The 15,132-nt window shown below is 61.8% G+C and overlaps 1 protein-coding gene across 2 annotated transcripts in view; it reads right to left on the bottom strand.

The window, feature by feature from the left end:
- LAMC3 (laminin subunit gamma 3) overlaps positions 1-13,563 on the bottom strand; it is a 50,489-nt gene extending 36,926 nt beyond the window's left edge. Inside the window, exons 1-4 of one of the 2 annotated variants that reach the window (XM_079111686.1) lie at positions 13,130-13,563; positions 5,672-5,976; positions 2,481-2,611; positions 126-292 (exon numbers count right to left, since the gene is read on the bottom strand). In XM_079111686.1, the coding sequence (XP_078967812.1) occupies positions 126-292; positions 2,481-2,611; positions 5,672-5,976; positions 13,130-13,499 (973 nt within the window). In that variant the 5' untranslated portion in view covers positions 13,500-13,563. The remainder of the gene's footprint in view (positions 1-125; positions 293-2,480; positions 2,612-5,671; positions 5,977-13,129) is intronic. The other variant, XM_079111687.1, reaches the window with a different exon arrangement.
- Positions 13,564-15,132: the final 1,569 nt, after the last annotated feature.

The raw sequence follows: 15,132 nt of genomic DNA, 5'->3' as shown, positions 1-15,132 counted from the left end.
CCCTCCCATCTGCAGCAGCTCCCAACCCTGCTGTGCACCAGCCCAAACCGGAGCGGCCCCACCGAGAGGGCCCAGGGTTTTCCGAGGGCAGCCCAGCCTCTGGCCCCAATGCCCTGGACACTCACGCAGACACTCGTTGGCGGCCTCGGCCGTGCCGCGGGCCCAGGGGCGGTCCTGGAAGAAGGGCAGGCAGCGCTCGCAGTCGGTGCCTGTCGTGTTGTGCTGGCACCTGCAGACCAGCGCGCCCGCCTCGTCGGGGCCACAGGAGCTGGCGTGCCCGTTGCACTTGCACCTGGGGGGATGCAGGGCCTGGTGATGCCAGCAGCACCCAGGGTGGCCCCAGTCCGCTGCTCCACCCTGGCCTCTGCTGAACACCTACTGTGCGCCCAGGGCAGCGACGAGGAGAGCTGGCCGGGCTGGGCTGCCATGAGCTCCGTGCACAGTTAGACCCACCCCGGGCTGCGGCCCCTTCCAGCAGGCGGGGAGCACGGACGGCGGACACAGCCAGCGCCTAAGCGGCTGCCACAGAAGAAGTTCCACCTGGGGCTGCGAGGCCAGGAAAGGCCATCTCCGTCCCCTGTGGGGGCAGTGGTGTGGGGACCAGGGAGGTCCCCCAGGGATCCCTCCCTCTTTGTCTAAGAGGCAAAGAAAGAGGTCACCTGTACAGGGACTGTTGGGCAGTCCTGAATCCCCGGAGTGTGCCCTGGGCCCAAGACAACCCCAGGAGACGGTGTTCCTGACCAGGAACAAGAGGTGCCCTGGGGGCAGCGCCAGACCCTGTGCAGCCACCACCCTGTCCCAAGCAGCCAGACGGAGCCGCCGGGCAGCCCTGGCCCCCAGCCCCAGCCTGGCTCCAGGCAGTCTCCCCTTCACAGAGGACACCGAGGCTCAGACTGCGAAAGCAAGAGACCCTGAGCGGCAGAGTGAAGCCTGCGGGTGGTGTGGTGCCCTTAAGCTGACCACTGCCAGGGCTCCGGTGCACCTTCAGTGTGGGGACATGGCGTGGGATGGGCACACAGCTTTCATGCTCACTGGGGCCTGGGCAGGCACTGGGGCCGGCTATTTCTGGTAAGGACGAGCTGGGCGTCAGGCAGTCTCAGGGGACAGTGGTCCTGAGGGCAGTGACAGGGCTTGCCCACTCTGAGAGGGCGCTGCAAACCCCTCCTTCCCTGGTGAGGTCCTCTGACCCAAGGGAAGGAGACCGAAAGCTCTCTGGCCTTGTGGGACACAGGCCGCCCCAACCACCTGCCCCCATCCGAGAGCGGCCTTCTCCAGCCAGCTGTCGGCCCAAGGGTGGTCCCACCCCAGCAGCTGGGGCCCAGATGTTCTCCGGCCCGAAGCCCCCCAACAGCAGGAGCTGGACCTTGACCTGACTCACACATGGGGTAGGAAGAGGGTCCTCTCCAGGACGCCCCGCTTTCCCCAGAGAACGCGACATCCGCAGGGCAGACACTGGGCCTGTGACCCCTGGGCCTCTCCGTCTCCCTAAGGCCACCAAGTGTCCAAGAAACACGGCACTATCCTCCTGCCTGTCACTCCCACCTGAGCTGCTGTCCCTCCTCCGGCCACCCTCCTGGTCCAAGCTGCCCGAGGTTCGGCTTCCTCTCTCCCACACCCTCCCCATCAGCTCTCTGGCTGGGGAATTCTAACGACCTGACCCCAGTACTTCCCTGGCCAAAGCCCTCAACAGCTCCCCACGGGCCTGGGATGAGAGTCTGAGAGTCGCTGGGCCCAGCCCTGGCCTTCCCGGAGCCTGGTCTCCGCCTCCTTGTCAGAGTCAGCCTTTCGCCTCCGCGGCCTCGGGCCTCGGGCCCTGCAGGGCTGCCTGACCTCTGGCACATCCTGTCCTCTGCCTCCCTGTCTCTGCTTCCCAGGGCACCCTGACAGGTTTATGAGCCATGTGATTCGTGTCTGCCACACCACGCTGGGTCAGGAACACATGGCCTGCGCTCTCCTTTGAAGGAGGCTGAGGCAGGTTCCTGTGGGAGACGGAGTTTATGCCCCGCCTCTGGGAACAGGGCTGTGTGGGATGCGCTCGGGAGGTGGAGACGGGAGCAGGTCCTGCCTTGGGGCAGCCCCTGTCCTGGGTGAGTGGACGCTGGAGAAACAGACCAACCACCGGGTGCTAAGAGAACCTCACGAGGGGCCGGGAGTGAGGCCAGGTGGCCGTGTTGCTCTCTGGGGCTGACAGGTCATGTTTCCCACACGAGAACAGGGAGGGAACAGCAGCTGCCTGATGCCCTGGCCATGGGGAGGGCTCAGGCTGGTGGACGTGGGGACACAGCAGCAGGCGGGCTGGGGGCAGGAGGAGCCTCTGCAATGGCCTCCAGGGCTGGGCGAGGGGCCAGGGTCCTGCCCCTTCCTCTCCCCAGGGACACCTGAGCTGGCGCTCCCCCCACCGCGCCCTCTTCCTGTTCAGGGTCGGGGTGCTGGGACCCTGTCCCCTCCTGCTTCCCCACTGGGCCCCCGTGGGCACCCACCTGCCGCCCACAGAGAAGTCAGACACAGCGTAGTAGTAGGACTGGAGCACCTTGGGGTCCTTGAAGATGTCGTCCCCAAACGTGTTGAGGCGGTCCAGAGAGATGAGCAGCTCAGTGCTGGTGACCCACTCCTGGAGGGAGGGACGGGGACACCATCAGCAGTTCCCGGGCACGGCTCTCAGTCTGCTCTGCCAGCAGCTCCAGCTGCCCAGCTGGGTGGGCTCCTGGGACAGCCAAGCTCAGTCAGGAGAACTCTGAGAACAGGGCGGGAATGGACCTGGCCACCTGGCCTGGGTGTGGGGCTATGCAACTCGAGGGACGTGGCCTGATGTCTCAGCGTCTCCAGTTCCTTAAGTATCTGGCAGGGCTGGCCACCACTGGGCACCTGGCACCTGCCCAGGACGTGGCTGAGGTGCTGGCGGTGGCAGGCGCCAGGGCAGGCCATGTATGTCCCTGACACACAGGTCCCTTGCCCTCTCCAGGCCGCTCCCATGCACCGAGCTCGTGCTCAGCATGAGACCTTCTCCCGTGCTGGCAGGGATGCAGGCCCAGGACTCTCAGCTTCTCCCGTGCTGGGGGTGGGCCCCTGCCCCAGGGGACGTCTCTCCCAAGAGAACACAGCCCTTCCAGAGGGGGGATGTGGGGCCCCTGGCTCTTCCTGCGTCCCTGGCCCCTGGGCTCTGCCAGGCACGTAGCAGGGACTTAATGAACACTGGCTGATGAGCGAATGAGCAACTTTCTGGGGAAGAGCTGGCGAGGAGTGAGGGACCACGTGAGGGCTGACATTTCATCTGCCTGCTGTTACAATCAGGCGGCTCCGGGGGAATGTTAATCAGCATCTTAATGCAGCCCAGGAGCCCCTGGTTTAGCAATCAGGCCTGTCAGGCACAGCCTGCCTCTCCCCAGCAGTCGCAGGCCCGGCGCCTCCCCTGCTCCCGCGGAGCGCACAAACCCGGGCCTCGGCCGGAGAGGGTCGCACATCAGCAAGTGCCAACGGGGACTTTGGCACGAAGCGGAGTTTGTGGGTCCCCGTCACTTCATGAGTCACCCAAGGCCAAGCTTCTCAAAGGCCATGTGGATTCAGGGGTCTGGTCAGGGCGGGGCAGCCCAGCTGTCCACAGCGGAAGGCTCTGCTGCTGCTCTTTCCCCAGAAGTGGCACCTGGAGCTCTGAGCCAACTGGGGCCCCAGAGGAGCACAGGGCGGCCGGCGCGGTGCAGGCTCCGGCCTCCCAAGGCTGCAGGGAGGTGCTCCCGTCTATGGAGGAGGAGGGCTCGGCCAGGCGGTGCCACCATGCACGGCGGAGCTGGGACTGGGATCTAACTGACCCCAGGGTCCCAGCTTTCACCACTACCCTGGTCCACCTTCCTGCATCCGCCCCGCTGTCCGGGGCACACCAGGGGACCCAGAGAGGGCCAAGGCCTGCCCAAGGTCACAGCTCATCGGGACAGAAGGGGTCAGAAGGACCCAAAGCCCCAGAGCTGCAGGGGACACTCATGGGGTATCTTCTCCCTGGGGAAGGACACACATGTGTCCAGAGCGCAGGGTGTGGCTGCTTTTTTGTGTCCCTCTGACCCTGCCCTCTGCCCTACACCCGTGGGGGAGACTTCTCTGGAGAGATCCCTTCTCCACCAGGGACAATGTCAGGACACATGTGACAAGAAGTCAGAAAACCGATGGCCATGGTCAGCAGAGACGGTGTCTCTGTGTCCACCCTCCGAGAAAAAACCCAGATTTCAGGGCTCTGGTGGGCTCCCTGTTGGCAGCTCTCTGTGCACACTGTCGCATACTGTTGCTGGAAGAGGAAGCACGACCACAGGACACCACCAGGAAAGGACAGCTGGAAGCTCCATGCCTGGGCTCCCCTGACCCTTTGCTGATCTCAATCTGTACCGTTCCATTGTAATAAACAGTCTCTGTGAGGAGAGGCAATGTCCAGTTGTGAGGTCTGTGCACTGAACCACGGAACCTAGGGGTGGTCTTGGGGACCCCAAGTCAGCACCCTCAGGTCTACTAATGCTGTGCATGGCCAAGTGGGACACAACTTCCTTCTGGGCCAGTGTCCCCTCTGGAAACAAACAGGACTCACACTTGTCATCCTAGATAGGCCAGGGACAGGTTTTGGAAGTCTCCAGAAAGGAAAGGGCAGTTTTACTAGCCTGAGGCCTGTCTGAGCCCAGCACAATGACTCCAGGGCTGTCCAGCGTCCAGCAACGGCAACAGACTGATGCAGCTGTACTGGACATGCAGGACAGTGACACACAGGTGCCCGTCTTGCCCACAAACCTGAGTAGATCCATGTGAGTTGAACCGGAAGAACCCAGAGGAGGGACAGAGCCAGTTCTCCACCCCAGGACAAAACCAGGGGCCACGGTTACCGCTGACTGTCAAGGCAGAGTGAGCACCCTCTACCTGCCAAGCTCTAGCCCAGCCCCTTCCTGTGCACCCCGTCCATAGCTGCGCTCTCTGACGGTTTTGCCCTGTGTGGCGATTAGCATTAAAATTCATTAGGATTGAATACGAGTTAAAATTCAGATGCTTGCCTGGCGCACAAGGCCTCGGGTTCCAGCCCCAGCACTGGGGGGGAGAAAAAAAGTACAATTTTCTGCATCCACGAGGCCACCGGCCCCCATGACAGACAGGCAGGCAGAGAACTGCAGCACCGGGGCTTCCGTCGCCTGTGCTGTCCTGCAGCACGGCACCCTGAACTCCAGGCTCCAAAGCTCACATTCCAGCCACACTCTGCCCTGTGATCCTCCTAAGAGCCCGGGAGACACACACGGCAGGCCCCGCTATCAGTGCACCAGGAGGAAGTCAGTCCCCATGGCAAAAAGAGGAGCAGCTGGGGGTCGGGACGTTCCGTCTCGTCTGGGCTCTTCCCCCAGGTTCGTGTCCCCTGCAAAGCTGGTCTGCAGTCCGGGTCCGTTCTCCCACCCCCGAGCAGGAAGGCCAAGGTGGGCTGGTGTGGCTCAGTGGGAGAGCGCGTGCCCGGGCATGAAGCCCCGGGGTGGGGCACTGGGGTGTCGCAGGGATCTTGGGACCAAGGCCAGAGGACGCCTCCCTTGCCCGAGCAGCCCCCTTCCAGCGAGGCCCTTCCCAGGCCTCACGGGCCCCGGGGTCCCGGCCAGCAGTGCTCTTCTGCTGTCCCCCTGGCCGCGCACCCCACCCCGGCCCCGAGCCCCGCTCCTCTGACCTGCAGCCCGGGGCTCTGCTCGAAGTTGTAGGCGCTGGGCCGGCCCTCCAGGGTGGAGAAGGCCACGTTGCCCCCGCTCAGCGGGGAGATGTCGCTGAACTCCGAGGTGCAGAAGGCCAGGCGCTCGTCCTGGCCCGGCAGCAGGTGGTGGCCCTCGGGCCGGCCGTAGGTCCTCAGGCAGGAGGCGCTGTAGTACTGGTAGGGCTCCCAGGGGCCCCCCGCGCGGCTGCGCTTGTAGATGGCGAAGCTCTCGGGCCGGCTGGTGTGGAACTTGAGCCTCACGTAGCTGATCTCGTAAGCCTTCCCTGGAGCCGGGGAGAGGGGACCCGTCTCAAGGAGGGAAAGGAGGGCCGCGACCCGGTCCAGGGAGGACAGAGGGGCTGCCCCGCGCAAACTCTCGGCGAGAGGTGTTAGAGGTCGGGCGCGCCGCCATGGATCAGACGGAGGAGGACGCTGGGGTGGTTCCCAAGGAGTCTCCATCCCTCCTCTAGCTGGACCTGTCCCTCAAATGTCTCCAGCCCTAGGGGCTACCACGTCCCGCAGGCGCCGCGCTACCGTTAAAGTCACTTCTTTTACTATCCCCCAGCAAGCCATCTGTGGCCCCGATCCAAGCACCAACCTAGAGATCTGAGAACCAGACCACAGTGACCCACCTGTGAGCCGAGATTTAAAGAACCGAGTTCCCCAGCTGGCACCCCCACCGTGTTCACCACTTACAAAGTAAACTCTGTAAACTTCCTTCTAAAGTTTCCTTTAGAAGAGACCAAAGAAGGTCTCGCTCCCCAGAGCCCCCAGAACCCCCAGCCTCGTCCCCGCAGGCCGCACTGCCGCTTCCTGAGTGGCTCTCTGTTCCTGCCTCCTCCTGACGCGTCGCATCGTCTTTTCTGTGATGCGCGTCAAGAGCCTGCAAGGCCCAGTTGGGGTCCCCTTCTTTCTGGGTCCCTATCTGGTGACACCTTGAGGACATTTTGCTAAGGAAGAAGCCCGTCATGAAAAGACGGAGCCTGCAGGATGCCACTTGCCTGAGGTCCCTAGAGCAGTCACCTCCACAGGGACAGAAAGTGGAGAGGGCTGACAGGGCAGTGGGGCGGGCGTCAGTGCCTAATAGGGACAGTTTCGGTCTTACTGGATGAAAGGAGTCCTGGGGAGGGTGGTGACGACAGCACAATGTCATCCGAACTTCCACTTACAAGTGGCCGAGAGGTGTTCACCACAAAAGCAGCACCGGGGACGCGGGATCCCTGGTCCTCTGGGAGGACAGCATGGAGACGTGGGTGAGGAGCACCCAAGATCCCTGGCCTTTGCCTCAGGGTCCCCACGGTCCCCATGGGGCAAGGGCCCCACGTGCAGGGCGCGCTGTCAAGGCCTTTTACACAGGAGGGCGGCCGGGCCGCGGAAGGTGAGCGTCCCCGCGGGGAAACCCAAGTCAGAATGTGGAGAAAACAGGAGAAACAGGAGAGAGCGAGGGGCAGAGGGGCTGCCAGGCCCGACCCCAGGCCGGCTGAGAGGAAGGCGCCCGGGGCTCAGCCCGCCGTGGGCCCGGGAGTGACCTTCCCTCCTCCCTCCCTTTCTCCTCCCGTGAAGCTTGCTCAAATTTAAAAACTGGAGGAAACACATTTTTTACAAAATGTTCAAAAAAGCAACCGCCCTGCCATGTTCCGTTTTCAGATGTTTTCCGAGGTCCTCCTGCAGCGCAGCTTGGCACCGACTCGAGGCCTTGAGGGAAAGCATGTGCGGCCCAGGGAGCAGCCGGGGGCGGCCGGGCTGGGCCAGGCAGGGGCCGTTGGAAGGCGGCGGCAGGTGGCACGCTCCTCAGTAGCCCTCCAGCTCAGACCCCTCCCGGGAGGGGCCGGCACCGCTGGAAAGGTCGCCGCAGCTAGGAGCTGGCCCGGCAGGGGCCCGGGTGGGCCTCACGCAACGCCAACGTCACGGGCTGGGAACATCAGGCGTCTCCTTCCCTGCCAAGCCAGGAGGTGAGAGAGATGGCAAAGCAGAGAGGCGGCGGGAACCGTTCGTTAGGAGAGTTAATGAGAAGGGCCAAGAAAGCAGCTCAGTCCCTCTGCTTAGAGAGGGAAGAATTTCTGCCAAAGGCAACCGAAAGGCTGGGAAAGGAAACAGCCCCAAGACCTTCTAGAGAGCGGCAAGAATTAAATTCACAGCCCAGATCCTGGCAGGCTCCAGGTGCCAGGGAGGCTTCAGGGTGATTAACACACCTGTGTCCCACCAGGACAGCTGAGCCAAAATGTCATCCCAATGTGAACGGGGAGTGGTGAGACTAGAGACCGAGGTCCCCTCGCCTCCAGGCCACCCAATACGTGGTTCCTCTGCCTGGAATGCTATTCCCTGCACTCCCTACCTGGCTGGCTCCCAGGCATCCCGGCTCATCCCACTGGACTGAGCACCTTCAGAGTGACCATGCCACAGGGCACCCCCCAAACAGCATTTTACCAAGGGGGAGCCTGAGGCTCAGGCAGGAAAAGGAATTACCCACCTGCTGGCAGAAAACAGCTGACACCCTACTTGACCACGGGCTCCCAAAGGTGCTGCCCGGAGCCAGCTCTCTCCCCTTGGGGCTCTGTGGGACCCCGGTGGGGAGAAGGGGGTGCCCATGAGGACGCAGGTGCCACGCCCTCCCAGCCTTCACCTGCTGGCCGGCGCAGAAGCTGGGCAGTGGAGGACCCTGCAAACTGAGCACCAGCGGGTCCTCCAACAGCTGGGACGTAACGCCTGTCAAGAGCGACACCGTGACAGCCATGAGCCCGGCCAGCCCACATCCGGCGCTGACCAGGCAGAAGGAGCGCGGAGAGCCAGGCTTATTTTGGGAAAATGGAAACAAAGCAAAGCCCTTTAATTGGAGCCATCTGGGAGCAGGGGCCGGGCGGGGCCGGGGGATGCATGGTCGAGGCGGCCTGCCCAGGCCCGAGACGGCTCCAGCAGGCGGGGATCAGAGCAGGGTCCCCGAGCAGGGTCCCCAAGGCCACCATCCGTCCACCACTGCCTGGTCCCTCCTCTCCCAGACCAGCTCTCAGCAATTCTGGATCTGGCGAACCCCCGTGAGGAGCTGGGGACTCCCTGTGAGGACAGGACACCAGAGACCCGAGTCCAGCTGAACCACACCTGGACTCCAGGACACCACAGCTCCCCTGTCCCCAGAGCACGGCGAGGCCCCTCAGTGGACAGAGATCATCCAGTCTACCGTCTAGCCTGGGGAGAGCAAACGGGCTTTGCCAATTGGTCACTGCCCAGGGTTTCAGGTTAAGAAGGATTCTGAGGTCCACAGTGAGCAGCGACTGGACCAAAGTGTATAAAGTTTGCCAAGCGAGGAGGGAGGGCATTAGAGACCACGGTAGGGACTCATAAACGAACAGACGCCACCAACAGGGCTGAGGTGACAACGGAGAGAAGGGCAAACACAGAGTATTCGAGAGAACGAGCTAAGTGAGATCACACAGAACTTTCCTTCTGTGATTAGTTTATTTCACTTGGCATAGGGTCCTCGTGTGGCAGTCTGGGTCAGAATTTCCTTCCTTTTCAATGCTGACTAATATTCCACCACAGGGACAGACCATGTTTTTCTTATCACGATCCCTCAATGGACACCTGGATTCTTCCGATGTTGACCATTAGTGAGTAAGGCCACTGCTCACCCTCTGGGTGCCTTTCCTGTGGGACCTAAGGTTTGGGGCTCTTACATAAGGTGACGGGCTGGCTGATGTTCAGGTGTCTGCTTGAATTACCTGGGCCAGATGAGAGGAACAGGTGAAGTCCCACGTAGGGACACGATTCCAACAGGCAAAGCCGGGGCGAGAGGCGGGACACAGCTGGGGGAGGGCTGGCCCAGGGCGAGCAGGAGCAGCCAGGCCAGGGACGCTCTGGAGGGCGGGTGGTACCATGGTGCCCTCCTCTCCCGTTCCCTGCCCGGGAGGAAGTGCAGCGCAGCCCGGCCCCACCACTCCCTGGCACTGAGGCTTCCGCCCGAGGACCTGAGCTCCCTGCACTTAACTGGGCACTGGACCTGAAGGGGACCCTGGCTTCCCCACCTGCAGCATGGGCCTCACTGTGCCCCCTGAGGGCGGAAGCCCGCAAGGTGCTCAGCTCCTGTCTGCCCGTCCACCCGAGCAGCGCAGACCTAGCACCCTGCCCCATGGGCCCCAAGCCATCCCGAGCCGGGGGCAGGTGAGCTGCAGCAGAAGTGAGGTGGACGGGCTGGACCAGAGGCCTGCAGGAGGCTGCTGAGCCCCCCTGGCCACAGGACGTCCCATGCCTCTTTAGTCCTGGGAGCCCTGGAGAAGCGCGGGGGCCAAGGCCAGCCGGGCCCAGGGGGCGTCGGGGGGCCGCTTCTGCAGGTGGACACAGGCTCACCAGGGCCGCTGCCTTGATCCCTGACCTGCCTGGGGCCCAGCGTTCCTGCTGGAACCCCCAGGGAGAAGGCCGAGGACGCGGGCCCCAGCACTGGCCCAGCCAAGGCAAACACGGACGCCCACTCACAGGAAGGGCACGCTGCCGAGCTCAGGAGACCCAGCTGGCTGCCGCTCCTCGGGGCTGCAGGGTCCCCTGACGGCCACCCTCCCTGGACCAGGCTCCCGCGTGGCCCGCCAGCCCCGCTGTCCTCTCACTCCCTCCACTGGTGCCACCCAGCCTTGGGGTCTCCGGATGCAGGGAGCTGCCCTGTCTGCCTCACGCCCTCCTCTGCCTAGAGCCCCTGCCCTGTCCTGTCAGCCTGGCTCGAGGCTCAGGGACCCCGGACCCCAGGTGACGCACAGGAAGGAGGAGCCCCCGCGCTCTGCCATTTTTTGGCCCACGTGACCTTGGACTTCTGATCTCATCCTCAGAGCCTCAGTTTCCCCATCTGAAGAATGAGATGCTGACCCAGCAAGTTCTTGGCATATGAACGGCTTCCTTGGACGCTCTGTCACCCAGTGACCACCTACGCCCCCGCCCTCCCCACCCACCACCAGGCCCAGCCCTCCAGATCCCCCAGGCCTCGGTGAAGGCCTGGGAGCCGCCAGACCCGCTGAGGCCTTTCATCTCAGGCAGGAAGGCTCAGCTCAGCCACCGCTGGATCTGGAACAGATGTCGGGAGCTACAGGGGGCTGGGAAAGCGGTGACCTCCGCCCCAGGCCGAAGATGCCTCTCCCTCCCCCTGCCCTGTTCCCTCCAAAGGACCCTGCCTGGGCCAGAGCTGCCGCCCACTCTCCCCTCCCAAGAGACTTCAAGGGCGGGGGCAGGGACGGGGCAAGTAGAAGTGACCTGAGACTGAGGGGAGGGTTCCCAGCCCACCTTACCCAATGCTCGTGGCCTCCACGGGGACTCCAAAGCCCCTACCCCTCTCCTTCCCCTGATATTATGCGGTCCCTGGCTTAGCCTACAGCAAATCTAAGTCACCCGGAACCCCAAATGGGCCCCACGGAGAGCCTCATGCAGGGACCCCGGGACGCTGCTCACAGGGATGGCACGCTCCAACCTGAGCTCTTGGAACTAACCGGCTTACCGGCTCCCAGGAGGGGGCAACTCTTATCCCCACAGCACAGGTGAGGAACGGGCAGCCTGAGTCCAGAGCCCCATTTCTGTCCTGCCTCCCAGAGCAGGCAGAAGAGAACCCCAGCCCGGCCCAGACGCCAGCGCGGAGGAGCCGACCTGTCAATCATTCACTCGCTCCTGGGCCTGTTCTCTGGATGCCCTCCGCGGAGCCCAGCACAGTACCACACCTGGGGGCCCTGGGGGGCAGTGCCCCGGAGCTCTCTGCGGGATCCTGCAGGGCCGACTCCGCCTCGGGACCTTGCCTGCTTTTAAGGGTTCTGGGCGGTGTGCAGGGAGGCCACGCGGCTCCGGCACAGGCCGACTCCACTAGGCTGGGCGCACGTCCGCCCCAGGCCAGAACGTGGCCGGGTCCCCCGCCCAGGGTCCCCCTCCCACCTCGTTCGTGCTGGCGGAGTCCCTTCCTCTGCTGTCTGGACCCCACAGACGCATGTGACACCCTTTGCATGGAACACAGTGTCTCCCTCACAACCTCCCACCCCGTCCCAGATTCCTTCCCCTGTGGCCTTGGGGTCCTGCCAGCCCCAGCCAGTCAACTCTCCCAGCCTCCCACTGACTTCCTGCGAGGTAGAGACCCCCCCATCCAGAGCCCCACCCAGCGGTCCAGACAGCCCAAGAGAAGGTGGCAAATGTGACCCTGAGAACGAAGCCCGCACCCTTCCAGCATCTGCTCCTTGCTGAGGGGCTCAGTGTCCTTCCCACCGCCCTTCTCCAAGGTCCCCTCCCAGCTTTCCCCAGGACTCTGTCAGCCAGGCCTGGGAAGAGCCATTTCAGCTGTGGGTGGTACAGCTCTTGTCAACTTTATGCTCTGACCTCCAAGTCTGCGTATGTCCACGTCCAGCTGTGTGCCTTTAGCAGAAACACTTAACCTCTCTGAACCCCCAATTTTTCATCTGAAAAATGGGGAGACAATTCCATCATCCTTATCCAAACTCATTGGTTCCAGATGTGGTTTGGAACTCAAAACTTCTCTGAGTAAAGAAAAGAAAGACAACACAGGCTTTGTACCATATATTGTGTTATTCCCAATCATTTGTTCTGGGGCTGGAGGCTGAACTCAAATGAGATTTCAGTAGCAAAATGTACAAATATTCACTCTTACTAGAATAAACGAAGTCTATAAGTAGCCTCAGGTCAGATTTAGCAGCCAAAATGAGCTATAAAAATACTGAGTTGCCAAAGCTTTGGGCGATTTTGATGTCGCAGATAAGTTAGAGTAACTGGTGAAACCCCAGCTCCCTGAGAGGGCAGCGGAGGCTGCATTAGTTATTGGCATGACACGGGCATGTGGCAGGGGACCAGGGAGGACCCTGGACAGGCCTGCCGAGGAGCAGGCGGGAGCCCTCCAGTTCCCTGCAGCGAGGAAGGGCCATGGAGGGCTGCGGGGACGCTCTGGTCCTGATTCCTAGAGGCCTGAGGAGTCCTGCACCTCGGCAGGGACTGGACGTAGGGGTCTGGGCAAGGAGAGGAGAGGCGCTGTCAACTGGTCCAGCTACCCCATGGCAGGATGCCACTTGGTCCTCCTGCCCAGAGAGCTAAGCAGCCCTGACTGGGTGGTAAACACCGGGCTCCTATCCCCGGGGCCTCCACCCAGGCTCAAGGGTCCACTGAGCCCCTGAGGCCAACCACAAGATCCCAGATCAGGACACGAGCCCCTAGGGAGTGGACGGAGGAGGTCACTGCCGGGGTGGCACAGTCGCTCTCCCCGCAGTTCTGGGTCTGGGTTGGAAAACCGTCACCCGCCACGGTCATTGTCGTGCCTAGACCCACAGCTCCGCAAAGGAAAGTCACAGGGCCTCCGGACTCCCACCTCCGGCCAAGGGCCACCCCTGAGCCTACCCTTCCGGCTCCCTGGGGCTCGGGCCATGTTCCTGGGCGCCATCTGCGTCCGGCAGCCCCACCCGGGCCGCAGCCGCTTACCCAGCCGCAGGGTGATGTTGACGGAGGTGGGGTGCTGCACGCCGAAGGCCATGGACGGGCTCTGCCACCAGGTGCTCTCGTCCTGGCTGTGGAAGTCGGTGAGGTAGGAGGCGTTGTGGTGCAGCCGGGGGTCGGCGGCGTCGCAGCGCTGGCACTGCGGCCCGGCGCGCGGCGCGCCCAGGTGCGGGCAGAAGTCCTCGGGCGGGCTGCCGCACGTGTGCGAGGCCTCGGCGCGCCGCCCGAAGGCCGCGTTCTCGAACTCGGGCAGGCAGCGCTGCGGGCGCCCCGCGCCGTCGTAACACGCGCCCATGCCCGCGCCCGCCCGCGGCGCCGCCAGCGCCAGGCCCAGCAGGAGCGCCGCCGCCGCCATGGCCGCGCGCCGACCCCGCGCTGCCCGCCGCGCGCCCCGCTCTGCCGGCCGCCGGTCGGTGGGCGCCGCGGCACTGCGGCCGGGCCCGCCTTCCCGGGCGGGCGGGACCCGCGACGGCGCGGGGAGGGCGGGAGGAGGGGCCGCGCCGTCCCCTCGCGCTCACCCCCACCTGCTGGACGTGCCCGGGAGCGCCCGGCTCGGTCGCGCGCCCGGGCTGCCTGCTCGTCCCGGCGCCGCAGTGTCCTCATCTGCAAAAGGGGCGGTAGAATGCAGCTGCTGGCCCGCCGGCCTTCCCGGCCCCGGGCCTCGCCTGACCTTTGCGCATCTCCTCCCAGCGGCGCCCTAGCCCGCCTCTTGGCCTGTCCCTCAGTCCCTGTCTCGGCTGGCTCCGAAAGCTTCCGCGGCTGGGTCTCTGCTCCCAAAGCAAAGGCAGTCTAACCTGATGCTTGTGACGAGAGCACCTGGTCTCCTCGGGTGTGCCGCCTTGGAGAGATCTTCCCTGACACGTCCTCCCCAAGTGAATGCCCCACCTTTACACTTTTTTTTTTTTTTTTTTGGTGCTGGGGTTGAATCCAGGGCCTTTTGCGTGCAAGGCAAGCACTCTACCAACTGAGCTTTGTCTCCAGCCCTTACCCTCCATTTCTTAAATTAAGTAGGAGAAAAGCCACATGCTCTTGTCACTAGATACTGGAGAAAGCACGTGATAAAATTTAGCAGTCATTCCCAGAAAAATTCTAGGGAAAAAACAAATATGTGTCCTAAACATGTTCAGGACTATTTTTCAGCCAACATCATGATTAAACAGTGGGATTCTAAAGGTCCATCAGGGGAGGAACAAAATGAGAGTATTCAGGAAAACTCGGAGAAACAAGATTAATGGTAATGGAGTGCTCAGCTACCAGTTATTTAAATATAGTTGAAATAGTAGAAATGCATGGAATAGATCAAAGATTCCTAAAATAGATCAGAGTTAGTAAATGAAACCACCACAGGTGTTTGATGTCATTTTGGAAGTTCCAGCAAATGCAATAAGACAAGAAAAATATAAGAAATAAATATTTATATCTTTATGTGAGATACAAATATTTCTTATATTATGTTTTTTTTGAAGATCCATCTAGAAAATCTAAGAGATCCTATTGAAAGATTATAAGCACTAATAAGAGCTTAGTAAGATGTGTGACTACAGGGTACAGTAGAAACACCAAGACCAGCAACGTTTTAGAAAGTAGCAGAGAAAGTGATCCCCTTCATCACAGAGATACAAATAATACAATGCCTGAAAATAAATCTAGCCGAAATGTGCAAGACATAAATTAAGGAAATCATAAAACTCTGTGGAAAGACATCAAACTGCCAAAAGAGACCAGCATCTATATTCATGGAATTCCAACTATTTAAACTTTCAAATTTTTCCCAAGTTAAAATGTACACTTAATGTAATTCCAGGTTGTGTTTTGATGGTGTTGAGGCTTCTTCATTCAAGTTTGTTTTTGTGGCCATCGACAGAATTGCAGCAGACCCTGGTGCACCACTCAGATACCCCCTGGGCTGTGTATGATCTGTCCGTGATGCCAGTGCCCGGTGCCATTGGTGCTAGGCGGAGTATCAGTCGTCCCCAGCAGGTAGTACC

The sequence above is a fragment of the Sciurus vulgaris genome (genome assembly GCF_902686455.1).
Source record: "Sciurus vulgaris genome assembly, chromosome: 15".
NCBI classification, from domain to species: domain Eukaryota; kingdom Metazoa; phylum Chordata; class Mammalia; order Rodentia; family Sciuridae; genus Sciurus; species Sciurus vulgaris.
This window is presented reverse-complemented; position numbering and strand designations above follow the sequence as displayed.